Source organism: Solea senegalensis, linkage group LG15 (assembly GCF_019176455.1).
Source record: "Solea senegalensis isolate Sse05_10M linkage group LG15, IFAPA_SoseM_1, whole genome shotgun sequence".
Taxonomy (NCBI): Eukaryota; Metazoa; Chordata; class Actinopteri; order Pleuronectiformes; family Soleidae; genus Solea; species Solea senegalensis.
The window spans coordinates 4,024,964-4,048,109 of NC_058035.1; the positions used below are offsets into that span (position 1 = coordinate 4,024,964).

At 38.3% G+C, this 23,146-nt stretch overlaps 1 protein-coding gene across 3 annotated transcripts in view; it reads left to right on the top strand.

The window, feature by feature from the left end:
- adam12b (ADAM metallopeptidase domain 12b) overlaps window positions 1-23,146 on the top strand; it is a 99,395-nt gene that overhangs the window by 48,558 nt on the left and 27,691 nt on the right. For all 3 annotated transcript variants that reach the window (XM_044046266.1, XM_044046268.1, XM_044046267.1), the window contains 7 exons: window positions 2,622-2,698; window positions 3,850-4,039; window positions 5,411-5,476; window positions 6,742-6,813; window positions 7,234-7,403; window positions 8,411-8,495; window positions 13,819-13,967. In XM_044046266.1, coding sequence (XP_043902201.1) covers window positions 2,622-2,698; window positions 3,850-4,039; window positions 5,411-5,476; window positions 6,742-6,813; window positions 7,234-7,403; window positions 8,411-8,495; window positions 13,819-13,967 — 809 coding nt within the window. The remainder of the gene's footprint in view (window positions 1-2,621; window positions 2,699-3,849; window positions 4,040-5,410; window positions 5,477-6,741; window positions 6,814-7,233; window positions 7,404-8,410; window positions 8,496-13,818; window positions 13,968-23,146) is intronic.

Sequence of the window (23,146 nt, forward strand, 5' to 3'; positions counted from 1 at the left end):
ATCATTAGAATCAGTTAATTAAAAATGTTTGTTCAGTACACAGACTCAGAAATACAGCGTCAGGGTTTGTGATGCAGTGATGTCGCTAAATACACCAGACAACTTTGTTTAAATATTGAGCTTTTTGTTGGAGCTTAACCTACATTTTTAGGATTGTTAAGTCTTTTTAACTGATCTACAGTTCGGCATTGTCGGACGTCTCTTCCTGTGACGGCACTCTGACCAATCAGTGGCCGGCAGTCTGGGATAGTGTCATTACGTCTGAAACACCTGTAGGAAAACACAGAAATTGCACAGGTCGTGCTGCATGCTATACTTCACTTCACTTTCAACTTTACATATACTGACATCTGTCAGGACGTGAACAAGGTTCCAACTTTAAGACAAAAATGCAGATTTTGAGCGAGACGATGTCACAGGCGTCGCATCGCGCTGTCACATCACACGAGACTGTGTTCATGATAGACCTCACACAGCTGCTCGCTGTCGGAGCATATTGTCTCAGAACTAAGCGAGCACTCAGCCATGCGTGTGTTAATCATGGATCGGCAGACAGAGAGGTGTGCTGTGAGGAATCTGTGAAAATAAACAGATTTCTCCTGCTGCTGCTGCTCCTCCTCCTCCTCCTCTTCCTCCTCCTTCTCCTCCAGCACGTACAAGGTCATGCAGACAATGTTTAAACCTGAGTTTTTAGCTCAGTTTAAACCTGCTTCACTTAGTTGAATGTCTTTGTTGATGTTGTCATTTTGAAGTTTGGAAAACACTTCTTTTTTACCACCACTTATCAGTGGAAAATTATAGATTAATCAGGCATGAATATAATCGTTTTTTTGCAGCCTCGAGGTTTAATGAATTGTAACCGGTCGATACAGAACTCACAAATAGGAAAATGAGAAATGAGACATTAGCAAGGACGCCATAGAAATGTGTTTTCTTCCCATCTCGGGATGTCTTGTAATTGTGGAAACATAATAAAAAAAAAATGTTTTGTTTTTATGTATTTTACTTAAAAAGACAAAGATATGCAAAAAAAAAAAAAGACTGCTGCCTGATGTTACCATGAAGGTGACCTAATGTAGGTCAACCGTAGCCTAAGAACAGAGCTGTGTTGTTGAAGCTGCTCTATTTTTATACTCGGTTATGAATCTTAATTCCATCACCACCTGGCTCACTTACATGTGCTGCTCTCTTCAAACAGATGTTTATAAAAATGACTTTTTGTTTTTGCTTATTTCCTCCTTGGGAACAACGAATGCTCAGTGTAGTGAGATTTATTTTCTTTTTCATCAAGACTCATTCCCTCTCTGATCCTCTCGTGTTTGACGAATCGTACACTTGTCCACTTTCCCTTTTGTTACTCAGCGACCGCGATGGACTAATGAAGGAAACACAATCACCATATTACTGTCACCTCTCGTCCATTTCATTTTCTTGCGTCTGCCTTGCATTCATTTCAAGAGGCTTGTTTGCTCAGGAAATGTCAGCTTTTAGAAAGAAAGAGAAAACAGCATAATACTGTACATTTAATCATCCAGTGGTTGAAGCTACTTTTACCTTGCAAACATTGCTGTGTCTTGTGATTATTCTAATCTATCTAGCACACACACTTGGACTCTCTGTTTTATCTGCTCATATTTTTAAATCCACAATTAAAACATTTTTGGCTTTTTGAACTTTTAATGAATTTTATGGCAACATGCACATGTGGTGAGGTTGTGTGTTAAGAGTGTTGAACCCTTTTTTTTTTTACACCAAAATTAATAGATGTGGACAGTTTTTCAAACCATTAACTCTAAAGTAAATGTGAATAAATGCAGATTCTATGAATACAGGATGTGGACGTATGAGGAAACCACAATATTCTTCTACTTTAGTACAAGATGCATTCCATTTAATGTATGTCAACTGTTCTCACATTTAAACGTTGTGTGGTTTCCGCTTATGTGGTTTCTGGGTCGCGGGGTAGCAGCCTTAACAAGGAAGCCCAGACCTCCATCTCCCCAACCTTCCCCCTCCACTAGCTCCTCCGGGGGGAGATCCCAAGGCGTTCCCAGCCCAGCCGAGAGATACAATCCCTCCAGCGTGTCCAGGGTCAGCCCCCGAGGTCTCCTCTCCCAGAAGGACCTGCACTCCCCAGGATGGGGGCTTAGGAGACATCCTAACCAGATGCCCAAACCACCTCAGCTGGAGTCCCTCTCCCGCTTGTCCGAGCTCCTCACCCTAAGTTGGCTGAGCCGGGCCAGATTTAAAAATTCTGAAAACAGAATGCGACCCACTAAGATGATTATGATCACCGGTTTGAATCCTGGTCTTTCTGAGGTGTGAGGAGTTTGCATGTTCCCCTGTGCGCTCTGTTCTCTCCAGGTACTCCGGCTTCCGCCCATAGTCTAAAAACATGCAGATTAGGTTAATTTGACACACTAAATTGACTGTAGGTGTGGCTGTTGACCTGTCCAGGGTGTCCTCTGCCTTTTGCGCTATGTCAGATGGGGGTCAGATGCTCCGCCGTGACCCTTATGTGGAGGATAAAACAGTGGAAAATTAACAAATATTTACAAAACAAGTAGAAAAATGAAGTATTCAAAATGTTACGGTGATTTAAAACTTGATTTCTCTTTCAGAATAACTGCTACTACCATGGAGAGGTGCAAGCACATCCAAACTCTGACGTCACCCTCAGCGCCTGCTCAGGCCTTCGGTAAGAAACACTGACTTCATTTCAGATTCCAGCAGCATCTCGCCGCTGACCTTTAGGTGCTATTTGCCACGGCAGTGTTTATATTTACTGAAGTCGCTCTCCTCCACAGCCACAGTCACTCTTAAGCCTCTAAAGCGTGCGGTCAGCGAATTATTCTGTGACCTGCAAGAAATTTCGAAAATGTCACGCCTTATTGTCTCTGTCCACAGTCGATATCTGCACTGATTTTGTCAGTATTGAGTGTGTGGCTGTCGCTAATGACCGAGCGTCATAGAAACAAGAGCCAGTCGAGCTTTAACCAACACGGCATCGTCGTCTCCTGCTTAATTAGACAACAAGGAAACAGTTTAGGGGAAAATGTAAATGTTTAGTCCGTTACGATGATCTCCATCGATGCGGCACCAGCTAATGACTAAGGACGTTCAAAAAAATATGATCAATTTAGGGGCTAAATATTCTTGATCTAGTGTACATGAAGGAAGTTTGTGTGTAATGAGGCCGAGCTCATTTGTGCTGAAAAAGTGACATAAGATCAAATCTTCCATCTTTATGTAACAATAGTTGGCGTTTTTGCTCTAAATAAGATGGCGTAACTTCTTATTGAGGTTTAATGACTGGTTTTTAATAATTTAATGCTTTCTTTAAATCTTATTTAACTAGGAAGTCCCTTGAGTGAGAGACGTTTTTACCATGGAGACTAGGCCAAAACAGCAATTCTCTATCATAGTGCCTTTTATCCTAGATTTTTTTATCCAAGTTGATTAAATGATCTACTTTTAAAATTATTCTATTAGTGTTGCTTGACACTAGAAAAATAATTAAAATTTACAAACTTGTCTATCATTTCATATTTTGTTTTAAAACTCAACACGTTCAATATTCCGTAAGTAATATTTCCCCTATATTTCCCGAGAGCTGACTTTTTTGCAGCGTGGAAGATTTGCGTGCTTTTCCTCTTTGCCAAGATAAAAAAAACGTTTTAAGTTTCATCCAGCTCCAGTAAAAACGGGCCAAGGGCGGCCTCAGTTGTCACATATTCCATTAGAGATCAGCATAAAGTCAAATCCTGCTTTTTGAAAGATGACTTATTATCCTTTGAAGCTTTGTTTTTAAAAAAAAAACAAAAAAAAAAAAAAACGCCGTCTCTGCAGAGGCTTCATCGCGCTTGAGAATAAGACGTTCATCATGGAGCCAGAGTCTGGTCGAGACGCCGGGTCCCACTTCATCTACCGAGTGGAAGAACTGCGACTGACCCCAGGAGCCTGCGGCCACGGCTTCAACGTGTCGTCCGTCGCTCCTGAAGACCACATCACAAGCCCCTTCCAGTCCTTCCACACGAGGGTGAGACACTGATATTATCTTTATATAAAGTTAAAGTTTCCAAAGGTATCGCTCGCTCGGTGAGATGACAGGGTAAATGGGCTTTTAACCAAAGTGCAACAAAGTGGCGAGCAGATGACTTTGGACTGGTTCCCTCAGGGTGACGCTTTGGGCTTGACACTCGTTTTATCCGCACTCCGAGCTCCACACTCGCGGCCAATGCAGAGAAGGTTTTTGGCGGCTGATTTGCACCGAGCAGGTGCAGCATCCATCTGCCCCCCCCTTTGTCCCCGAGCATAAAAACTCCATTTGGGTCACAGTGCATTTAATGGCCACTAAGACATACCTGAGCTTTTGGATTTTTACGAGTTCATCCTTTTAGCCTCTTAACAGCAGAATACCTGTATATTTTTGATTGACTTTCTTTTTTGGGTGATAATCTTTAAATTAAGTGATGCTAAGACTCACTGGTTCACACACTAAATCATTATTTGCTGTTGTTTTGTTTTTACTTCCTATAAAAAGTTAAAAGCAGCAAGTTGTGTTTTGTGATTTGAGAAAGATCAGTGTCCTGTCACAAATCAATACAGTAAATCCCAAAATAAAGGATGTCAAACCCATCATTTTCTTTATCTCTTTACCTCAGGAGCTTTATTGGCCTGTTGTAATTTGATGCTGATGCCAGATTTTATCTTCAATTCAACTATTTTCAACATATTTACCTTATGAACAGCTGCCACTTTGACCAGGAAAATCTTACTGATCACTCTCCAAGTCGTACCACACACTTAATTTTTGTTATGTATGTACAAAGTCTGGCTACTTCCTGTTGAAGCAATTTCTGGTATTTCTGGGAATTTTAAATACAATTTTTAATGTTTAATTTTAGGTGTTAGTCTCATAAAATAAATACACATTAGGCCTTTAGGGAAAAGGTTTCCTTCTTTTGTATCATGACGGGTGACACCCATAACCGTTTAGGGCTGAAATTGAGTGTTTTTGTAAGGAATTAAAACAAGTTTTCAGACTTTTCAGCTTCTTAAATATGAATATTTTCTGGTTTCTTTGCTACGTATAACAAAGAAATCATTCAAACTGAATATTTTTTGTTTGTGGACGTCATCACTTCCAGGTCTGATGAACATATTTAACATTTTACGAATCAAACGATTACTCGATTATGTATGAAAATAATCTTTAGTTGCAGCCCTGCAACTGTTTTTTTTTTTTGGTAACAGGAAGTAGCCACACTTTCACACTTTGTGTAGAACAAATTGGATTTGGATTGCATCCTGAGAGCAAGCAAGGAAGCTGAATTGGAACTGGATCAGCTTTTACAGTTCTGCACATCAGTGAGTCAGTAACCCTCAATGTCTTTGGTTTTCACTCCAGCATAAACGACACGCTCAGAAGACGACCAAATACGTCGAGCTGATCATTGTTGCGGACAACAGAGAGGTAAGACACAACACTGAAGTCACAGAACCCACTTCCTACAGCTGGGGGGTCAAAAAAGTGCAGGGTAAGCTGTAGTAACAGTAGAGCAGGTCCCTGTGGAGACGCAGAATTAGGTCACAATGAGGGAAGCATAGTGTGGTCTGGTGGCAGAAGCTCTGTTTTGACAGGAAGTGCTGAATGATTCCCCAGCAGAGTAGACAGGAAACAGGAAAAACAACAGAGGATTCTCCCATATAAACATAGTAAGGGCAGCTACTGTACCGCCACTGAACTGAATGGAAGGAAAGGAAATGGTGGGGCAAAGACAAGGATTTAGGGCTCAAAGGTGACGTCAGTGCTGCACCGATGAAGGTGGAGGTACAGTCGGCTCTGGCTGTGTTGCATGCACAGCTCAGCTCAGGGCTGCCAATGTACCTGCTGCCCACGGCCGAGCCATCCGTCTTTCCAACACGGGGAGATTTTTCCACATCCAGATGGTCACAGCGTGACAACCTGCCCAACACAGTAAAACATATTGCCTGTGAATTTCTTCCTCTCTTGTTTTTTTTTTTTAAATACTGCCTTCAAAGTCATTCTGCATGAGATATTTATTTTAAAACTGCAAAACAAACATTAAGGAGTTTTATTCATGCTGAGTAAAACATGTTCTGTTGTTATTGTGGAAAAACATCACAAAGGAATAGAAAAATAAAGATAAAGTAGAATAAAGTACAGTATGATAAAGATATAAGTAAAAAGATAGAAAGACACGGACAAAATAACACCAAATATCATTGTATTACAGTCTTTAGGTGTCAAATTATGATACGTTGTTAATTATATTCTTTAAATTTCTGCTTTGTTATCGAATGTTTTTTCATTTTCAATTATTCCGAAGTACTTCCTGTACTTAATTCTTGTGTATTGTGTATTTCTGATCTTCATTTTGTTGTATTTCGTATCGCCAAGCACTTATCGCTAAGTATGAAACGTGCCACATGAACAGAAATACAAATGTTATATTATTAATTAACTGAAAACATTTACTGTGTACTATGAATACTGTAAGTTTAAAGTTCAAAAACAACACATTGACTGAATGATTGATGAATTCTATTTCTAATACCACCAAAGCAGAAACCTTGACTAACTTTAGAATTTGATGACATAAAACAAACGTTATCATGTTACATGTTTATTTCTATTCAGTCATCCAGTGTCATTTGTGCCTTCAGTGCAAAGCAGCCGCTGTGTCTGTCAGCGTTCCCATGTCATTCTGTTTGCAGTTTCAGAAACAGGGGAAGGACGTGGACAAGGTGAAACAGAGACTGGCAGAGATAGCCAATTATGTGGACAAGGTAAAACACCCTCTCTGCTCTCCGCACAGGAGGGATAAATCAAAGTTTTTTAAAATAGAAATATCGCTGGCAGCGGAGATTAATGGGATGACGGCGAGATATATTAACGGCCCAGTAAAACAGCTGCTTGTAGTCCGTCTAAAACCTCCGTCACAACTGTGGATCTATAGCAGACATTTCTGTAGGTTGATGGATGAATTCACTTGAGGGGGAGCGTGGATTGAGACGTGGCAAAGACATGAAAAAAGGATGATAATGAAGTGTAATGTCATTCAGAGTAACTAAGGTGAAAAGGCTACAAAAGTGACTTGCACGTGTTTCTGGAGGTTGTTTGATCGTTGGTGTAATCAAAGCTCCGTATATCCCTCTCTCTCTGTGTGTGTGTGTGTGTGTGTGCTGATCAATACGCTGCGCTTCCAGTTCTACAGAGCCCTGAACATCCGCGTGGCCCTGGTGGGTCTGGAGGTGTGGAGCGACTCGGACAAATGTCCCGTCACGCAGGACCCCTTCGCCACGTTGCACGAGTTCCTGGACTGGAGGAAAGTCAAACTTCTGCCTCAGAAGCCTCACGACAACGCTCAGCTCATCAGGTGCATATTTTAATTCAACCAAACAAACAAAAATCACACTCATACACAAATAGTCTTAGTTGGCTCTGTTTTCTTAAATAGTTGGGCAAACAATTCATCATTTTTAGACTAAACTTTAAGTTTAAACGATGTTGTCTGCATATCACATTATTATTATTATGTTATGTACATTTTGGAGGTAATTCATATCTTTAAAGGAGCTGTATGTAAGAAATAATTTGTGTTGAGGGATAAAATGAGGATTATATGGCGTCAGAGATTACATAAACGGGTTCAATTGAAGTACAAGCTTCACCGATAACAATGGTTTGTTGACTATTTAAATTTTACAGCCTGTAATTTCTTCTGTTTTATGATAATGTTGTTGGGCGTAAGTGAATTCCTTATAATTAAATCTCTCAGTTTGTGTGGAATTACTTCTCAAGTTTATATCCATGTGCTGAAGTAGAGTTGATATTTTGATGGCGTCTTAAAGTAATGCTCCATCACATGTTCGATTGATTGTTTGAAAAATGTTACCACAAGTCAACCAGCAATCACAATATCTGCCAGATAAATAGCAATATTTATAGATATTTTCTATTTGAATTTGACTTAAAAACACTTGATTCTTTATTTGGATTCCATTAATTAATCACCGTGGCAATGTATTTTAAATAAAACAAACAGCATAAGCAACAAATGTTTACACGACATACAGCCAAGGTTCTCAAACTGTGGTTCATCTACCTAAATATATTAATAATGAAGTCACATTATCTCTCGCTGCATCTTAATCTAATCTCACTACACCAGTGTGTGACGTATATGTGAGGAAGAGGAGGGTGATAAGAGAGTGTGAATAAGACTTTGACTTTGGGTCAATATTTTCTCAGATGCTACTTGGTATAAAAAAAAAAAGAAAGTTATAGAATCTATAAAAAAATGACAAAAACATGCAGGACAGTATGATTTTGTAGATACTCCATGTCCTCTTCACCTTGCCTCTGTCCTTCTCTCCTTTGCAGCGGGGTTTATTTCCAGGGCACCACCATTGGCATGGCGCCCATTATGAGCATGTGCACAGTTGAGCAGTCTGGAGGCATCGTCATGGTGAGTATAAATTAAAAATAATAAAAAAAAAAGCTCTTGCTGCTCCCACCGTGTCTCCACCCTCCTCTTCCTCTGTGTGGCCTGATTATATCAGAGCCGACATAGTTGGTTGGGATTCAACAGGCTAACACAATCAAGACACGATAAACGCAGGAAAGGTGTTTGTTATTTGCTAAACGGACCTTTTATACAGGAAGTCATCATTTTAAACATAATGATGTTTGTGCTGGAGGCCTCTCAACTTTGGTGCACTCCCTCACCGAACCCCCTCAGAGGCTCAAAGGCGAGTTTGCAGCATTCAGTGTTCTCTCAGACAGAGCTGTTGTGCTGATACACGCGGCTTTAAGTTGTGGTTTGTTAAGTTTAGTTTATGTAGAAGAAAAGAAGAATTCACTAGCCTCTTTTAATGTTTAATAAGGAGTTTAAACAATTTAATCAACACAGTTTCCTGTTGACATCTTTCTACATTTCATCACATAATTTGTATGTATATACACACAAACATACACATATATGCACACCTATACTAACATACATATACACACATTAGAAAATATAATTATGACATAGGAAATTAAAGTCATTTGCCAAATAAATAACAATAACATATTTTTGTTACAAATAAAAATATTACTTTTTTATGGATAAATAAGATCAATTGATGTTTCAGTCCAATAGAGTGCACCAAGTGCTCACTCTCACTAGAAGTGTTGCGTGAGTATAACATAATATACGATTTAGGAAATACTCGCAATATTGTGATATCGTATTGTGAATTAAATATAAAGATAATGTCGTTTTGTGACTTAAATATCGTGATAATACTGTGACTGAAATATTGTGATAATACTGTGACTTAAATATCGTGATAATACTGTGACTTAAATATTGTGATAATATTGTATAGTGACTTAAATATCGTGATAATATTGCATTGGGACTTACATTTTGAAATAATATCGTATCATGACTTAAATATTGAGATAATATTGTATAGTGACTTAAATATCGTGATAATATTGTATTGGGACTTACATTTTGAAATAATATCGTATCATGACTTGAATATCGTGATAATATCACATTGGAACTTAAATATTGAGATAATATTGTATCATGACTTAAATATTGAGATAATATCGTATTTGGACTTAAATTTTTGAAATATCGTATCATGACTTAAATATCGTGATAATATCACATTGGAACTTAAATATTGAGATAATATTGTATCATGACTTAAATATTGAGATAATATCGTATTGGGACTTAAATTTTGAAATAATATCGTATCATGACTTGAATATCGTGATAATATCACATTGGGACTTAAATATTGAGATAATATCGTATCATGACTTAAATATTGAGATAATATCGTATCATGACTTAAATATCCTGATAATATTGTATAGTGACTTAAATATCATGACAATATCATATTGTGACTTAAATATCGTGATATATCGTATCATGACTTAAATATCCTGATAATATCATATCCTGCCTTAAATATTGTGATGATATCATATTGTGACTTAAACATCGTGATAATATCATATCCTGCCTTAAATATCGTGATAATATCGTATTGTGACTTAAATATCGTGATAATGTCATATCCTGCCTTAAATATTGTGATGATATCATATTGTGACTTAAACATCGTGATAATATCATATCCTGCCTTAAATATCGTGATAATATCGTATTGTGACTTAAATATCGTGATAATGTCATATCCTGCCTTAAATATTGTGATAATATCGTATTGTGACTTAAATATCATGTCTTATGAGACTTAAGTGCAAAACAAATAAGATGTGATTAATTGATTGATGGATAAATCAGGGTTTGTTAAAATGATGAGCTGTTAATCTTTTGCATTTCTGAATAAATGTGTATAAATGGCACATTTCCTGGCATCTGTACATTCTAGTTTTATTGGAGCAGTCCGCGTGTAACTTCTTGTATCCAGTTCGGGTCATTATTGCATGCATAATTCACACATAATAACCAGAAACTTCAATTTTTTCCTCTTAATTCAGTAGTCTATTTTATTCTATTTTTGTATTTAATTTTTTTTGTCTGAAATGCCCTTTAGCTGTCATTCAGTAATTTTTCCCTGTGACATCTCTTAAAGGGCCGGTGGTGGTAAATGAAAGGGCGCAGCATTTAAATAAAACCAAATTTACATTTTTATGAGCCGCCATGAGTTGTTTATGCTGGCTCTTGCAGCGCATACATTTGAATCAAAACACTATTTTGTTTTTTTGTTGTTTTTTTTTTACACCAATATTGTGCATCCACTCTAGTTATTGTACATTCAATAATTCCACGTCTGCCTGCTGGAGTTCCTGCTGCTGCTGCTGCTTCTGCTGCTGCAGCACTCGACGTCCATGCCAAATCATTAAGTGGTGATCTGCCCAATTCCATTACACTTCAGCCCAGATGTGTATCCCTCATTAATAGATGTGTTTTGTGTTGGCTGCGGCTTCTCCAGATGTCTGTTGTCCCTATTGCTTAACAGATGGCAGATGATTTGGACCCAGATTAAAGAGACAATGTAACCAGTTAGTGACTGAAGAGGGCCAGCTGAGACGAGTCATTTCTCAAACCATGCGATACCATGTGCTAATTGGCCTCAAATTCGTCATTTGGACCACATGTTATATTGTTAATAAAACAATATAATATTGTTTGTTTTCTAAGTAAATGCACATGGGTGTTAAAAGTGTGGATGATGACTTTAAGGCCGAAGAATGAGCACATTTTTTTATTTGCTTATTCTACTCTGGGAGTTTTGTAGTTTTTCCCACATGTATCGGAGCATTTCTTACTTGTCACCAACACTATCAAACTCCCACTATCAAAACAACAAAAAAACCTCAGAGCTGCTTCAGAGTAATGGCTTCTCAGAGCTTCATCATTTCTGCAGACGTTTTTGTGAGAAATCATTTAACCATGACCACACACACACACACACACACACACAGAGTTACTGACTGATAAATATGACAGCACCAGATGAAAGTCATGACTTTTTCTTGCTTGTTTTAAGGCGCGGTGCAAGCTCGTCATTGCACTGCTCTGTAATCAGAGCACAAAATAGTTTTGCTTGCCCTCAACTTTGACATATGACCTCGCCTTCAAAGGCATGTGTTTTTCTCATTCATATGGCAGAGGAAATGTGAAGACCACAGTTAGAGGAAGAAAAAAGAAAAGTAGTAACCATTCTGAAACATGTTTATTATTAAGGGTTGACTTGCAAGCTTGTTGCCACCAGTTTTGCAGTGTTTACTTTTTTCTCAAGGTTTGCATCAACATGTGTATAAACTCATATTTACTGTCTCTAAATACGCGTAACACCCTTCTTTGTGTGGACATTTTTGCCAAGTCAAATTTTATATTTTAAATGTATATTTTTGAATTAAATTTTTCAAATTTTTTAAGTTAAATTCTAGAATTTGAATAAATTTTGAAAAGTCAGAATTCTGAGGAAAAAAATCAGAAAGTCAGAATTCTGAGGTAAAAGTCAAATTCAGAATTTTTAGATTAAAGTCAAATTCTGAGGAAAAAAGTCAATTTGAGATTAAAGTCAGAATTCTGAGGGAAAAAAGTCAGAAGAGATTAAAGTCAGAATTCTGTGGAAAAAAGTCAGAATTCTGAGGAAAAAAGTCAGAATTTTGAGATTAAAGTCAGAATTCTGAGGGAAAAAATGTCAGCATTTTGAGATTAAAGTCAGAATTTTGAGATTAAAGTCAGAATTCTACATGTGGCCCTAATACTCTTCCGCATAATGTCAAATGTGTTTAATACATGATAAAATATGTTAAACAATGAATCTATTACGATGTATAGAAGAATAGACATACAGTACTTTATTAAACATAGGAAACATGTTTGTGTTAACAGCTGTTTCAGGCAGTTTACAGCTCTTAAAATGATAAAAAATGAAAAAGTTCATAAAATAACCTCAAATGTTCACTTGGAAATGCCAATAGATTGAAGCAATATACTTTTGGGTATAAGGTATTTTGAAAGAAAAGCAATACATTTGTTGTAATGCCACATTTAAACAAATCCACCATTCTTTAGCACTTAGAGATTATAGATTATAGAATAGTTAGTGAGATTAAAGGAATGGAACCAATAATTTACAAGCCCCGAAACAAACAACATGCTTTTTAGAAGAAAGTGTAGTAAATAGGCCCTGGAGATGAAGAAGAAGAAGGAGAACAACAACAATGAAACATCATGTGGAAACAAACTCTCATAATGAAAAACCTCCCCCTGTTTCTTTTTGTTTATTGTTGGAATTAGTTGAAAAGCTGCACTGTTTTTTGTTTTGTTTGGTTTTCTTAAAAAAAGTAATAGAAATTGGGGGTTTTGTCAGAAAATCTTTGTTGGTATTAGTTTACATCTTACTTATTTTCTGTGTTTCAAATGTTTATCCGGCAGTTAAAAAGAATAAATATGGCAGAAACCGAACATATGCTTTGTAATCTTAAGATCAGCTATACAGTATATAAAAAACAGAAAAATAGATAATATTTAAGAAGATATTAATGGCTAAATGTGTTAAAAAAGATATTAGTACAAGACATGTTTGCGAAACCTCTCGTGAAATGATATCAATCAATTATTAAGTTAATGACCATATGTTTTCAAATGTGTTTACTCAGTTTGTTAAAATAAAAACAAGTTTTGTGGTTTCAGCTTCTTAAATGTGAACATTCTTTGGATTATTTGCTTTTCATTAACAATTTACTGGGTATTGATGATGATGATTGACATGTAGGATTTATCAATCGATATTTTTGTGGATTTTTGTGATTTATGATTTGATGTGTTTTTCTTCTCCGCTCTGACTTCAGTCATATTTCATATTTTTCATATTTACAACACTGACTTTATTCCCCACGAAAAACGAGTCGACGCACAAACTCTCTGCCTCTGTCTTGTTATTTTCCACCCGTCTCCTATCTTGTGTCGGGCACTTCTCCTGCTTATCAATGTGGTCGGGAGTCACATGGCTGCCGGTTCATGGCGGCGTCTTGCGGTACCTGTTTTGTATGATTGGATCTGCGGGGGTAATGTATTGGCAGCTGAATTCGGGCTCCATGAGGAGAATGAGTAATGAAGCAGGGATGAAAGAGGGGAATTGGGACGGTTTGAGGAACATTCTGCTCATAAATTGTCTTCTTTTGAACTTTCCATGGTTTTGTAGCCTTTGATTGAACTCGCATTAGAGAAGATGACATGTACAGTAGCTGGCGTGTTTCTCATGTTTTGTGTCGCACCACCTTTCCATCCATTGCAGGATCACTCCGAGAACCCACTGGGTGCAGCCGTGACTTTGGCACACGAATTGGGACACAACTTTGGCATGAACCACGACACCCCGGAGCGCGGCTGTGGCTGCAGGATGACGGCGGACCGTGGAGGCTGCATAATGACACCCTCCACAGGGTGAGTGCCTGGTTTTTTCTTTCTCCTGTTTCTCCTCCTAAAACAGTATTGAAAAAGAGAAAAGATTGTTCAACCTTCATGGTTAATATTCAAGAAGTAAACGACATGTTGTGTGTGCTGCTATAATCCAAATTAAATGTGTGAAAGTAACTTAACCCTTTAACACAGAGCGTGCACTTTACGTTACTTTAATTATGCGGCAATTTGTGCTATATGGGCAAAATTCCAACAGTTTCTGAATGCTGCGAAGTTGCACATGCCAACATGTGGTTATTACGGTAATTTCATTTGCACTGTTGCTGGAAGCCGGCGAATCAGCATCTGTGTCACCAGAGAGGAGAGAGTTGGAAAAACACCTGTGCTTCGTTTCCATTTTTTTGGCCTGTTTTTGGACATTTGAGACAAAAAAAATTCAAATTTCAAATTTAACACACAAAATCTGGTGTTCATGTACATCTACAGTGGTTTTTCTAAACAAAACCTTTTGTTTTTCTTCATTGTACATGGCTAATACACTGTTTTAACATGCGCTCAAATGTAAACAACTGCCAACGTCATTCTGGAAACGTCCACACAGACATTTTCACCTGCCTCGACAGGTTTAAATGAAAAGAGACAAATAATAAGGTAAGAAATGAGAAAGAAAAATATGAGATGGGATGAGAAGAGGAGCAGTTGTATCAACAGTGCATTTCAAATCAAGTTCAGTTTTCCATTTATCAACTAGTCTAATAAAATCTTGCTTGGTGAACATCAGACCTCAGACGAACTACAGCAGGGCAATAATTGAATAAAAAAATCATACATATGTATGTCTATATCTATAGATATATATAGATAAAGATATAGATATACTGAACTCATTTTGTTTGACAATTCTACAGCCATAAAATCTAACTAAATCCAGATTAGCCTCATTATCATGACACTGTCATAAGAGTCTTAACCATAACCAGTTAATGTCTAACCTCTATATCTTAACCCTAAACTTTAACAGTTCCCCAATATTGAGGTTCTGGCTCATTAGAACCAGGTTTTAGTCTCCATGGTCCTAGAGAGGTAACAAATACAAGCAAACACACACACTGCAGCAGCCACTCTCGTTATTCTGCTCGTGTCGCCTGGCTCGCTGAGATAACGCCGCCGCCGCCGCTGCTGCTGCTGCTGCTGCTGCAGGTGATGGACTCGGTGACTGTCGGTAAACAGCGAGCGGATAAGACCCTAACCCAGACACGGGACCAGATTTCACCCCCTTGGTCCGGTGCCATTCTGGTCTGTGTGATGGTGGAGTCTCCACAGCGCCACAGATGAATGTGGTGGGGTTAAATTCCAGAAGACTGGGGGAAAAAAGGCAGTTAACAATTTGTAGTGAAATATTTTGATGAGTTTTCCCGACAAACAAAAAAAAAAAACTCCACCCTCCGTCTTTACTACACACATTAAAGATCCAGCAACACTATTACATGTCGTAAAAGTGGTTTTCTGACCATGTATCATTATTTATCAATCACTTTGTTAGGATATAACCAACGCACATAGGAAATATGTATGTAATATGGGGTCACTCTGTGGTTTAGTGGCTAGTATTGTCACCTCACAGTCAAGAGACCTTGAAGTCTGTGGTGGTTTTAACGTCTTTTACGTCAGTTTTATTCAAGATGCCAAGATTAACTCATAAGAATCAGAGAAAGGTAATGAATTAGAGCAACTTTCACTCGCATCATTTTGGTAAAGTTGGCAAAAGATCACAGAATTGGACAGACATTAAGAATTTGATATACTGTACATTTGCTGCTCGTATTTTTATAGACTTTATTTTTCAATGCTGAAGTATCTAAGAGTCTAACTCCCTGTTAATGTGCAGCACTTCCAGTATTGCTTTCGTAACAATGTCGTGCAAATACTCGTAACTCTCCGTCGCAATTTGAAATGGCGGGGCAGTAATATTAACAGAGTGGTTGCCGGTCTTTGAAACAGGGGGAAGATCATTATAGGTCCAGTTATGTATCCATAAATTGTGCAAATGAACAACTACAACAGGGAAAATGATGTAAAACTGAAAGGCTATAATAGTGTTTTTATTTATAATGTATACGTACAAATGAAAATGACCAGCTCTTTGTCTTCAAAATCCACACAGGAGCAATTTGGTGTCAAGTGTCTTGTGACCCAGGGATCTACATCTTCGGCATGTAGATGATTGTAGAATTGTAGATGAGCTGGGGGTCAAACTCCTGTGGGTTGGAAGTAAAAAAGAAACCGTCGCAAAAGACGGGGAAAGGTGAATTTCTTGGGACAGGCAGGAGAGTAGGATGTATGTAGATTACAATGAAGCACTTAAATGCAGCTGTTTACATTCAAACAGCACATTAACAGGATTAGAGCAGTCAAAGAGTGGGAAATGTTTCCACATAAATGTCATTTTAACGTAGATACAAGCTGTTTTCAATATATACTGTATATGTATGTATGTATATATATATATATATACTGTATCATATATATACATATACTGTATATCTATATATATATATATATATATAGATATACATATCTATATATATATATATATATATATATGTACAATATTTAACGCTTTAATACCAGGCGTGTCGCAGACGACACATTTGTGCTTGCAGAAAAATTCCAATGGTTTCTGAAAGCTGAGAAGTTGCACTTCAAAGCCACAATATGTGGTTATTACGGTAATTTCACTCGCGCTGTTGCAGGAAGCCAGATAACCAGCATCTTTGTCACCAGAGAGTAGACATTTGGAAAAACATAGTACATCGTTTTTTGGCCTGTTTTTTTGGACATAGAGACAAAAATTTCAAATTTAACTGAGCAAAATCTGGTGTTTGTGTACAACTACAGTGTTCTTTTTAAATAAAACGTTTGATTTCTCTCATTTTAACATGCAGTAAATTGTAAAATAAGTGCCAGATACTGACAAATACTGACAGATACAGATACTGGAAAAATCAAAGCCCTTTTATGGTTAAAATAACCAGAAATGTTTCGAGGTTGAGGTGTTCAAGGGATAAAAGATGTGAGGGGGGTTTAGTTATAGCCTCTGGCAACAGTGATCTCACCCTGTTGTTCTCGCGGCACAACAATAAAAACATGCATAATGCATGCGGAGCAAAGCACCGCTGGATTTGTGCCGTGTCGTTTATTAAAATATGCAGTCGGTGAACACGTGTGATGAAACACATTTAATGTTGTCATGCAGAGAGTTTATGAACACATGACTGAGCTGATGCAAATGTGTTGGGGTGAGTCACGGCGGCCTCTTTACATTCTTTGAGATAATTCAGATTAATAGTTGAGTTGTTTGGCCGAGTTAAGAGTGCAGGATAAATCCATATACGCTGTAATACGTAGACATTTTATTTGGCAATTTTCTCTCAATACACCAACTCTTCCTGTTTTAACTATTAATAATTTAATTTCTGCGTTAATCATCGGTCCCTGCAACCTGTATGTGAGGATGAATACAATGTCCATCACGTGTAACAATCCATTTATGGGTCACATATTCAGGCTTTTTGTCTTCTTATGTGTTGTTGGGTCAAAGTTATGATTCATTTTATATTGCATTTTTAGTAGTGATATAAAGTAGCAATAATTGTGCAGAAGTCATAAAATAAAACGTTTTTTTTTTTCCTTTTTGTTCATAAAATCGAGCCAAATGAACTTTGAACTGTGGCGTATTTTTGCTCGTATTTTAAACATTTCCAATACTTTTTGCTCAGGTGTGTTTATGTAGTTGGTCAAAATATTTTATTTTTTTATCAGATTGTATAAAAGGTATAAAAAGACACTCTTATATTCTTATGGCCTGCGTTTAAAGAGCCAGAGCGTAATGGGCCTGTAGAGGAAATCAGGTCATTAGATTTATGTTGATACTGTTGATCTTTACATGCTTTAAACCCACAATGATGTCACAAATCCACATAAACTAAGAGAACGTGGTGATTAAAAGACTTTTATATGAGACATAAACTCACTCAATTCCAGCCAAACTATTAATCTTCATTATTTTTGATTAGATTCATGAGTCTGTGAGTTTCTGAAAGTTCCACACCTGTAGAATTGTCATTGTTGTGATCGATGGTCACCGTCTTCATCTGTTGAAACCGGAACGTAAAACATTCTCTTTCCCTTTTTTCATCTCTGGATCATTTCTCCGCTTTTCTTCGTCCTCAATCAAAGACAGAGCGCAGATATACATACAGTACATACGAAGGATAAACTGATGAAGGAGCCCACTGGAGGATAGCGTGCGGTTACTATGGAGACAAATTTATCTCCTATTTATTTCTGTATATTTATATTCTTGCTCTTCTGCATTGGCAAGGACAGCCACACAACTGTGTCGTTTTAGTGACAATTACTTGACAATAACGTGTCAAGTAATAGAGTAAAAATCGTTATATATAAATAGCACGTTCTAATCTGATTAAAGATGTGACATGTGAAAATCAGAATATAACCTGTTTTAATCTGACTATTCAGTTGAAGTAATCAGAAAATGCTCTTTACTGATGTCACTTTACTCCACAGTATGTTTTATAGTTCTCCCGCTCATTGCTCTTTGGTTTTTCCTCTTATTCTTCATCTTTACTTCACAGTCGATGGCATCTGAGATTGAGTTACGTCTTTGGTATTTTATGGCAGTTGGCATTTCTGTTGTTGTTTTACTGCCTTCTCCTTCTCCTAACTTTTCCCCACGTCACCCTGGTACGTGCATCTCAGCCTGCAGCTTTAAAATGTTGGTTCACTGGCAGCAGATTTCAGCTCGAATATAAACCCACTGTACGTTTCCTGCCTGGCAACAAACATCTGACAGTGTGAGGTTTGCCTGTAACAACAACAATAATGGATTCTGCTCGTCAGGTGATGAGGCTAATTTAGCTGTGTATCTGCTTGATGTGTAAATGAGCTTTATTTTGGGGAGACGCTCCCTTATGGTGCGATCGCAGCTTATTCACACATGTTTTTTTTTCTTAAAAAGTAAGGCTGACAATCTTGTGTTTTCTTTTAAATATTTGCACACAAGCCTTTAGGATTTCAAGCACGCGTGTTTTCGGATACTCTGAGCTCGACTCTGACGCTAATGGGCGAGAGGACACGCTGCATCCAGATGACGTGATTATCAGTGACGCTGCCAGCTGCGATCAGGGCCGGGGCGAAGAGAGAGCGACAGATCCGTGGAGAGGCCTCGATAGACGTGGGCAGAGCGGCGGGTTTCTCTTCTTTTTTTTTACACTCGCCTTTTATCTCCGTCGGCTGGTAGAACAGGAAGAGACTAAGAGCACAAAAGAGAGAGTGAGAGACGAAGCAAGAGAAGTGATGTCAGCGTGAACATCTGTGGCAGGTCTGTGTGTGAGACGCTCCCACCGGCCACATCAGTGAGAGAGGGAGAGGAGGGGAAGGATGAAGAAGAAGAAGAAGAAGAGGAACGTGGACGGGTTTGAAGTTTGTCTGTCTCGTAGAAAACTGAGCAGAGAGTTGCGTCATCACAGGGCGAAGCACAGTGATTTTCTCGCGTCTTTGTGTGTAATATGTGTCAGGTTGGGCCCTTATTTTCTTCTCGGTGAGACTTTAAGTAATAATTTAGTAATAGAGTGGTAATAATATGGCAATGCAGCTTGTTTTTTAACCATTTATAAGTAATAGTTCTCTAGTATCAATGGGGAATGTGTGTGGATTCACATTTTTATACGAAGCGATAACACCAGGGGCTTCAAACCAGCGGGCCGTGGGCCACATACGGCCCCCGTAGTCCATATCCTGCGGCCCTAAACTTTACAAGTGTTGTCAAGTGTTTTAATTACAATTGTCTACACGTTGTTTTTGATTTAATGTTTCGATTATGTTTTTAATTAATCTTTAATTGATTGTTTTATTGTTGTGAACACTTTTACTTTGAAAATGATGGGTACCAAGCTTTTACCTGGATATTACACCATGATATTAGCATAGCATTACCCTCTTATTTCCACATCACTGTGTCATAATTTGAAGACACTCCAGTAGTTCTCAAATCACATGACCTTAGCGCAAAACTCTCCCTATCAAGTCACAATAATGAGTTCACCCTGTGTTTTTGTTATTAATAGATTCATTTTACATCATAGATACATTTCGTGGACTACGTTGTGAAACAAACACTTTTTTTTAAAACCCATGAAGGAATATTATGACATAATTCCAAGCTCAAAATAGCTTTTTCCCAAAAAGTCATTTAGTCTAATTAAGACTAAGGCCCCTGCATCAGAATAATTAATTTATTCCCTCTGCCCGCACACATACTCAAATAAAAACAAATGATTTTCTCGGCTGTATATTTAGTTAGAATTTGAACTTTCCCCCGCTCTAACACATATCTGAATTTTGCATAAAAACTTACAGCGGTAGACGCTCGTGGGTGTTTGTAGTGAATGCATCTTTAGTGTTTAGCGCTATTCCTCCTGATATTTAATCACCCCCAGGCTCCTGACCGTATTTTGCAGCCTTACATTTTGCCAAAAGGTCAGATGTGTCGCTGCTGCTTAGCCTCAGCTAAATACACGTCAGTCTGTGGTGCATCTCGGAGAGCGGGAGAGACAGCCTGGTGTCAGTCAGAGAGCACACAGACGGAAGAGGCCTTCACAGACCTCATGTGGCCGCTGCTTTAAAATGTGTACGAACCTGGTTCACTCTCTTCTCGGAGTGACATTTTCCTCCCTTTGATCCCACCGGCGTCACATGCTGACGTGATCAAAGCGACAGGAATCGTCTAAGATTGAGACGAGCGTCGCCGTCGGGTAAGAGTCGACAGTTCAATCCAACATTAGGTAAACTTAAGGGGTCATACACACAGTTCACTCTTTCACTCCATCACTTTTAAGTCTTGTTAGTTCAAATCTCTAATTTAAATCACCACCATCATTTCTTCCTTGGGCCATACATCTCCCAAAAATGTCATAAAAAAATCTGTCCTTTACCTCCTTGATTTGATTTGTTGTGCTCACATGCAGCCAAAAATGTAACCTCCTTAGCAGAGGGAACAATTAAATCTTCCGCCTAGTTTTATATAATATATAATATATAACATATATTCACCTCCACCGGAAAGAAAACTAATATATCTCAAGCTCATCTCTTTTTCTTCAATCTGTCTCCGTGTATCCCCCCCCGGCTTTATGTGCAGGCAATAATGAAACCATAAACTATAGGTATGTAGATCATTGATTTGAGGTCTGTGTTTTAGCTGAAAAGCATGTCTGTTGTTTAGTTTGTGTCGCTGTGTCGTGTAAGTGTAGGTCATTTTGCTCAAGTGCGGATAATAAAAGCGAGGGCGCGTTGAGCGTTGAACTTCCTGCTGTTATAGACTCATCTCAACGTGTCACACCATAAAAGTGCTTTGTAGCAAAATGTTTCATTCATGTTCGCGTGTGGAAACCACAGGAAATAACTGCCCAGAATTATACAGTCATGTCGCTGTTTATTTTTAGAACGTGAATTCATTTTCTTAATCTCTCCATGAGTCACGCTGCAGCCCGACACTGACAGATCCTTGTATCACAGATATTGTTATTGGTCATAAGTGTATACATGAGTCAAGTTAAAGAATAAACAGACCTTAAAGGGATACTTGAGTAAAAGTACAAGTTTGTGAACAGAAGTCACTTTTTTTATGATATGACTTAAGTAAAAAGTCTTAAAGTTTCTGACATTTACTGTACTTGAGTCATTTTCTGATATAAAATGTACTTAAGTGAGAAGTTCACGGTAGTTCAGTGGTAGGGCGGGTTGTCTTTCAACTGGAAGGTTTTTTGTACTTAAGTACAGTAAGAAAGTATTTGTACTTTGTTAGATTACAACACAGAGAATAAATGTGGGATCCAAATGGCCCATGACCCTGTATCAATAGTAGTTTAACTTGAAAACTGTGACACTGAACAGATGGTTTGTTTAGGTAAAGGGCAGCAGCAGAGACGGTTGCATCATGCTTTACATGTCTTTTAATGGACTCCGCTTCACTTCTGCTTCACTCAGTTTTTAAAGTTTGTCTTGTGCCAAAGTACATTAACCGTCCATTGTCTGAGAAAGCATGACCACCGTCGAGAGCAGATGGTAAAGCCCAGTGAATCGCGCGCCGCCTCCTCTGGAAGTCGACAAATAGGCAGCATGGGATGAGTAAATATCTGTTTTTCTTGCCTCTTGAAAAACACTAAATGATGGCGTTGGTGGAAATGTTCTTTGAGATTTAGGCGATGCCAATTAAAAGACAAACAAAAGAGCCGGTATCAACGGGTGTTCTCCTCCCTCGCCGTCATACGGCAGCTGCGCGGCGAGACGGCAGCCAAGTATTTCTCTTTGTCGACGTTTGAAATGCATAAGGCAGTGTGACATTAATGAGATTTAGATCTTTAACAGTGTGGTATTCTCAGTGTGCGAGGCACATTAGCCTTTAAACAGTAACGGTGGCCAAAAAGAAAAAAAACCAGGGGACTGCCTAATTAGATTTTGTGTAACTGAGTAACCGCGCCAGCAGAATACACCTGCAGAGTGTGCAGAAGCTTAAAGCTAATATTATCCAGGGGAAAGCGGCGCTGCTCCCAGCTCAGCTAATTTCCTTTACAGCGGAGCGGCCGTGTGGTCGCAGCTGTGATAACACGCGGCTCTGCAGCAGATCCGAGCTGTTTTCCGACATTATTTCACGCAGATTTGTGGGAATTGTGTTCCAGTGGTCCTCCTGTGAACATGGGTGTTTATTTTTCAATCATTTTCAGTCTCGCAAAATATCATTAAAGCCTTGATGGATTGTAATTAATGAAAGCTTTTTTTATTATTATTATTCCAACTCTTTTACTCTTTTACATGTTTAGTCTGGGATGAGATGGTACTTCTGCTCCTGGGTTCATCACTTTGTGTTTTTCAGAGACTGTCTTTCACATACCTGTGGTTCTTCTACAGCCTAAATCGCCCAAAAACGTCCCTTTCTTATCCTATTTTGTGAACTTCAGCAGGTCGTCTTGTTCATTTCTACACTGCTGCGCCGGGATCAGCTGATCTGATATTTGCAATGATGAGAAATGGAGCAGGAGCGTAGACCTTAGAATTCATGTCGTATCTGGTTTACATGTGTGCACAGCAGGCTGCTGACACTTTCTGCATGCATTAAATAT